At 46.8% G+C, this 6,935-nt stretch overlaps 1 protein-coding gene across 1 annotated transcript; it reads left to right on the top strand.

Moving 5' to 3' along the window:
* The first annotated feature begins 746 nt into the window (after positions 1-746).
* Positions 747-5,485, top strand: LOC143973694 (C3a anaphylatoxin chemotactic receptor-like). The gene has a single exon (XM_077474543.1). It carries the CDS (start codon positions 827-829, stop codon positions 1,796-1,798), a length of 972 nt encoding a protein of 323 aa, XP_077330669.1. The 5' UTR covers positions 747-826; the 3' UTR covers positions 1,799-5,485.
* The last annotated feature ends 1,450 nt before the right edge of the window (positions 5,486-6,935 follow it).

The following is a 6,935-nucleotide window of genomic DNA, read 5'->3' as shown; positions in this document are numbered from 1 at the left end:
AAGCGATACTGCACCTGTTGCTCTGTGCGATACTGCACCTGTTACTCCATGCGATACTGCACCTGTTACTGCAAGTGATACTTCACCTGTTACTGCACACAATACTTCACCTGTTACTGCACCTGCACACAATACTTCACCTGTTACTGCACCTGCACACAATACTTCACCTGTTACTGCACCTGCACACAATACTTCACCTGTTACAGTGAGAGATACTGCACCTGTTGCCATATGCAACGATAATAGTGTTAGCATCTGTGTTCTGAACAAAACCTTGTTATCCTTTAACTTGCATACTTCGAATTACAATCACTGTTAACCCTTTGTGGATTTTGTGTAAGCTGCTTCCTTAACCTGGGTATCCTACTCCTGGCCCCACCCACAAGATGATTGGGCTTCCAGTCATGTGACAGTCTCACGTGGGTTTGCACTGAACTCAGTTTGGCCCAAACTCACATGAGACTGTCACATGACAGCAGGCTGCCACCCCTAATCAGCTGTGGTCATGGAATTCCCCACCCCCGCATGTAACAAAGGGGCAGGCATGTTGGTGACATCATTGTGGACAATGCTAATGAACAATATATGTCCATGTGGCCATAATGGGTCAATGATGTCACCAGCATACCCACCCCTTTATGATAAAGACTGTTTCCCTTGTTATGTGAGGTTGATGAATTCCGTGGCCGCAGCTAACTGGGCCTCCTGTCATGGGCTCATCACTAGTTACGGAAATCCATCATGACCAGAAATAATCTTTTACTTTATATTACATTTAATAAAATCTGATTGGATGATAACCACATGGATGCAATAACTTTTGATGTCTTTACAGGAGAACAAGATGTCCAACGTCAGTGATGAGACGGAATCAAAGGGCTTTTACACCCATGAGCATTTGTTTACTATCATACTCTTATCTTTCACGACCCTCGTGGGCGTCCCCGGCAATGCTCTGGTGCTCTGGGTTACCGGAGTGAAGATGAAGCGGACCATGACTACCATTTGGTTTTGGAACCTTGCTGTGGCCGATATTATCTGCTGCTTGTTTCTCCCATTCACTATAGTGCAGTACTTCTACGGTGAATGGCTGTACGGTCCCGTGCTCTGCAAGATGATTCACTTCATTGTTCCATGGAACATGTTCACCAGCATCTTCACCTTGGTGGCTATCAGTGTTGACCGTTGCATCCTGGTTGTCCAACCCATTTGGGCCCAAAATCACAGAGGAGTACGAACGGCGTGGATGACCTGCTTGGCTATTTGGACCTTGTCCTCCCTGATGTGTCTACCTAAAGTCCTGTACCAAAGAATCTACACTCCTGACAACAAAACTTTTTGCTTTTCTGAAGAGCACATAATAGAGCCCACCACTTACATTAATATGGTTTTTGGTTTTCTGCTTCCATTCCTAATCATTTCTGCCTGTTACTTTTCTGTGGCTTTTATGTTACACAATAGAAGAGTTACAGAAGTTGGTAATAAAATCATCAAGGTGTCTTTAGGGATCATAGTCGCATTTTTCATCACCTGGGCCCCCTACCACATCATGGGTGTAGTCCTGCTATTCACTGTAAGTCATGTAGCGCTCATCCTAGATCTGTTCTCACAGTCTCTGGCCATGTTCAATAGTTGCATCAACCCAATTCTCTATGTCTTCATGGGGAAAGATATGAAGGATAAGGTGAAACATTCTATTTCAGAGCTCATGCAAAGTACACTTACTGAAAGCCTATCAAAAACACCACCTGAGAGTAATCAGCACATTGGAGCGGACGACGTGCCGCTACAGTGAAGATCTCATTGTAAAATGTGCCAAAGGATGATTGCCAAGACAATTGAAGGAAGACCTCTGTGTGAATGCTTAAGAATCAACTAGTGATTGTGGTCAACTGCAACTGCAGGAAATCTTATCAGGGCATTCTAGGGTGGCTGTACATGGGCAGATATCTTGTACAAGTCACATGTCATCGAGGCCTACTGCTGTTTGACTGACGCGGCCAATGGGCGTTGGCGGCACACACATAAGGTCTAGGCTGCCGAACCTACGTGCTTAAATCGCATTGATATATCCCATGCTTATGGAAACCCTGGTCTTCAGGGACAACTTTCTCAAGTGCCTGGTATTTCCCTCCCCCTACCAAGATAGGAAAGCCTCACCTTTATTGCCCAAGGAGCTAGAAGATTCCTACATTTTACATTTTGCAAATTAGCTTCAGCCAATTCAGTCAGTTACAGTCCAATGGAAAGTAATTACAGGCTTGCCTCTAGGTAATGGGTGCTCAACCTGTGGCCCTCTAGCTGTTGTGAAACTCCAAGTCCCATCATGCCTCTGCCTCTGGAATTCACAAATGTACTTGTCAGCCTTATATTGCTTCGTAGTTCTGCAACAGCTGGAGGGCACAGTTCGAGCACCCATGCTCTAGGGGGAAAATCTGTTTGGTCAGGTTGGGGTATCCTGGTTGATTTTTTCCTCCATAAGCCCTAAAAAATTTTTGGGGGGGGGGGGGCGCAAACAAACTGAAAAATACCGAACCCATCAATTACAGCCTCAGTGTGCCCATCAAATGCAGCCATTGTGCCCATCAAATGCAGCCATTGTGTCCCATCATATGGCAGCCATTTGTGCCCGTCAAATGCAGCCACTTGTGCCCATCAAATGCAGCCAGGCATGTCCCCCGGCTCAGCTGTCACTTCACTAACCCCTCCCCCTGCGGCCGGTCCGGTGGCACTTACCGCTCGTGTGGCGGGGATCTGCTCCTCTCCTTCAGTGATGGGGCTCTCCTCCTCGGCAGCTCTCCCCCTCAGCGGGAAGTGGCGGTTCTCCTCCTCATCTTTTTTCTTTCTCCAACCGGGGGGGGGTCCTTTTTTTTGGGACAGCCCTGCAGGTACTTGGAGGACCGACTTTCAGCAGGTCTCTATAGAGCAGTAAAAAGAAATTGTAAAAGCGAGCTCAATAGTAAATAAATAACTAAATCCCTCTGAAGGGTGAAACCAACACTCTGAAGAGCCAGTTCAGTACCATCTCTATGCCGATGACACCCAAATCTGTCTACTCCTCATCTCTCTCCTTCAGCCTCCTCTCGCATTACTAACTACTAACGGACATATCAGCATTGATGTCAGAGTCACACCGCTTCCTTAAACTGAATCTCTCTAAACCCGAGCTCATAATATTCCCTCCCTCCTGTGCCCCCCTCCATGACTTTTCCATCAAGATCAATAATGCAGCCATCAATCCCTCCCCCCATGCCTAGGTGTAATCCTAGACTCTGACCTGTCCTTTCAGTCCCAAAGCCAATGGTTGTGAAAAGCTTGTAGACATCACCGGTGCAACATCTCTCAATTCTCCCCTTTTTAACTAATGAAACCACCAAGCTCCTCATTCACCCACTTCAATTTAATGTCCTCTACCACTCTCTGCCAATCCCTCCGCTGGCTTCTATTCAGTGTCCTCCACCCCTCTCTGCCAATCCCTCCACTGGCTTCTATTCAGTGTCCTCCACCTCTCTCTGCCAATCCCTCTGCTGGCTTCCATTTAGTGTCCTCTACCCCTCTCTGCCAATCCCTCCACTGGCTTCTATTCAGTGTCCTCTACCCCTCTCTGCCAATCCCTCTGCTGGCTTCCATTTAGTGTCCTCTACCCCTCTCTGCCAATCCCTCCGCTGGCTTCCATTTAGTGTCCTCCACCCCTCTCTGCCAATCCCTCCACTGGCTTCCATTCAGTGTCCTCCACCTCTCTCTGCCAATCCCTCCACTGGCTTTCATTCAGTGCCCTCTACCCTTCTCTGCCAATCCCTCCACTGGCTTCCATTCAGTGTCCTCCACCTCTTTCTCTGCCAATCCCTCAGCTGGCTTCTATTCAGTGTCCTCTACCCCTCTCTGTCAATCCCTCCGCTGGCTTCCATTCAGTGTCCTCCACCTCTCTCTGCCAATCCCTCCACTGGCTTCCATTCAGTGTCCTCTACCCTTCTCTGCTAATCCCTCCACTGGCTTCCATTCAGTGTCCTCCACCCCTCTCTGCCAAACCCTCCACTGGCTTCCATTCAGTGTCCTCCACCTCTTTCTCTGCCAATCCCTCCGCTGGCTTCCATTTAGTGTCCTCCACCCCTTTCTGCCAATCCCTCCACTGGCTTCCATTCAGTGTCCTCTACCCCTCTCTGCCAATCCCTCCACTGGCTTCCACCCAGTATCCACCACCCCTCTCTGCCAATCCACTGCCTTCCACCAAGAATACAATTCAAAATTCTAACAACAACATACAAAGCCATCCATCACTCTGCCCTGAACTACATTACCAACCTTGTCTCAAAATATCACCCTCTGTGCTCCTTCCAACACCTCCTTGTCTCTAGCTTGAACATCATCTCTTCCCATGCTCATCTCCAAGACTTCTAAGACTTCTAAAAAACCCAGTGGCAGCCCCTCCATAGGCCCCCCCTCATCAATGCCTCCGGCCGGTCGCTTGTATTCCATGATTCGAGCCAGAGGCTCTAATAAGCTTCAAAAAAGGGTGGGCTCCGGATGCAGCTGTGTGACAATAGTGAATGAATATTCGCCATTGTAACACTGATTCTCCTCCCGGCCAGTCAGGAAGCGGGCCCTGAGACCCGTCACCCGATTGGCCGAAAAGGAGATCTGATCGGATTGGCCGCCATTAGGAGACACAGGGGAAGTGAGGAAGCAGCTGCCTGCAGCACAGAGAGAAGCCGCCACCACCCGCCACTGACTGACTGACTGACCTGGGGGAGGGGGGTGCTGCCTGTGACCCAGGGGGGAGATATGGCGGTGGATTGTTTGCTGCCCCCCTCAAAAAAACAAAACACCAGCCGCCACTGGCAAAACTTCTCCCATGTTCTAGAACTTCCAACCTCCATCTACCTTTATGTCTCCGACTCTGTCCACCTTTAGGTGATCCCTGAATATGCATATCTTCAGGGACGTCTACCTGGCCTCCACCTAAAGACTGAACTTTTACTTTCTCCATCAACTCATCCAACCACCTCCCCCTCCCCCTCCCCCTTTATAATATTTGGTAACTGACTGTCTCTCTTTGTTTTGTAAAGTGCTGTGAAAACTCTTTTGACGCCACATAAATCCTGTATAATAATAATAATTGCCATTTGGTCATGTGGTCTTTGTTGGAATGGGGGTTCAGCCCATCTGAACTCTGATCTTCCTCTTTAGCGGAAATCACAAGACTAAACATCTAGGCTTTTGTAAATGATACTTTGTAACCAATCTAACAATCAATCAGTTTATCAATAATTGTATTATAGACCTCAGACACCGACCAAAGAATCTACTTCTGGACTGCTTGAGGCTGGTCTGCATTCGCTGTTCTTCCGAAATTGCTTTTCTATATATTTATAGAGGATTGTATAATGTATCTGTAGAGTGTCATGACTTATACAAATTTAATTGTAAGCTAGCTCAGATATTCCATGCGTCCCATAAACATAATATAAAGTGTAATATAGAAATAAATACGAAAATGTTTGAAAAATTTGAGCGTGTTTTTTAATTCTTTACTTTAATTTTCCTAGGGAGATAAAACAATACAGTAAAGGGAGTAGACAAGGATCAGAGGTCTTCACCTCATAAACTTCACCCCAAAATATTGTAAGGCTCATTAAACAGATAAGGTACATGTGATAAAAGGGGGGACATTTTATAGAGATGAAGCCACAAAGCTAGTTGGGGGTCTCTAGAACACACATGGTTGGATTTACGCTGGCAAGACCCTACTCAGAGTGATTGGCATGCAAGACTAGAAGAGAGGAGAGCAGAGCCGATCTGAGTGTAGCAATGTAACAGAAAATAGATTTATTCAAAGTAATGCACTCACTAGACAGAAGATAATTCTAGGCTGTGTGTCATCCAGATCAATGCAGAGATATGTGGCAGCACTGGAAGAGCACAGTCTCCTCGGAGTCGGACCCAAAGGCACTGGTGGTTTCTGGTGACCTGGGCTGGATGGAGGGTAGTGGCTACTCTCCTCTCTTCTTGTGTCTACCTACAGATATTTCTTCTACTTGTAGCACAGGCTTAGTATTGCCTCTGTAATATATGCAGAATATTGCTCTCTGAAACATTGCATTGCATTTTCTGGCTAAACTAAAGGGCCCCAACGCTGGCAGACTCTGTGTGTGTGTTTGTGTGAATAGAATTCCCACTGGCCAGTGGTTAGCTAGAACCTACAAGACCTAGGTAGGATCTTATAGTCAGTAATATCACTTTTGGGAAATTGTTGAACATTATTCTTTGTATTGTATTGTACAGTTTTGTTCACCACTTGTTCAGTGCATTTCAGGCAAGGCCTCCCACTGGCGGTTAAAGTGAATGAACACAAATCCTGTTTTCCTTTACTGAGAAGTTGTAGTATATTATTGCACTTAATATTTGTATTCTGTTAATCAGTTTATCTCTTTTCAGGGCTTTTTGCTAGTTCTAATAAAGCCCAGCTAAAAGTTTAAACAGTGTTTTGGGGTTACTGAGATCCTGGGGAGGGTGAGTCATCACTGGTGTGGGACAGAAGACCCGTATATTACAGTGGCCCTTGCGGGGGTGGCGCTACATGTGGGGGCTCGTCCGGGATACCTTCTGGTCCCTGTCACAGAGTGATGGCTACCTCTACCAGCCAAGTCACCATGATGGACCCAGTCATTGCTGCCAAGTGGTGTGAAGAACAAAATGGCAGGTTAGGGCTCTGTGTAATTATGAGTCTCACTGGTGCCACCTGGACTGAGAAACAGATCCAGCAAGTAGTGTCGGCTTTGATGCCTGATCAGAAAACATTCATGTTGGACCTGAAAGTTGATCGGATAGCCTCTTGCGCCTATGCTTTGCTAGAATGGAAAAGAGGAATCCCGACCTGTTTCCAGGGAGATAGCATACAGTTACCAGGGGATCTCAAAGCTCAGCTTATAAGG

The sequence above is a fragment of the Lithobates pipiens genome, unplaced genomic scaffold, assembly GCF_037356315.1.
Source record: "Lithobates pipiens isolate NorthernLeopardFrog02 unplaced genomic scaffold, aLitPip1_a1.2 Scaffold_92, whole genome shotgun sequence".
In the NCBI taxonomy this organism is placed as follows: Eukaryota; Metazoa; Chordata; class Amphibia; order Anura; family Ranidae; genus Lithobates; species Lithobates pipiens.
The sequence above is the reverse complement of the archived record's forward strand: the minus strand, read 5'-3'. Positions and strand labels throughout refer to the sequence as shown.

Excerpts from the sequence above, each read along its gene's own strand:
- LOC143973694 (XM_077474543.1), top strand. The coding sequence starts at position 827 with ATGTCTTTACAGGAGAACAAGATGTCCAACGTCAGTGATGAGACGGAA.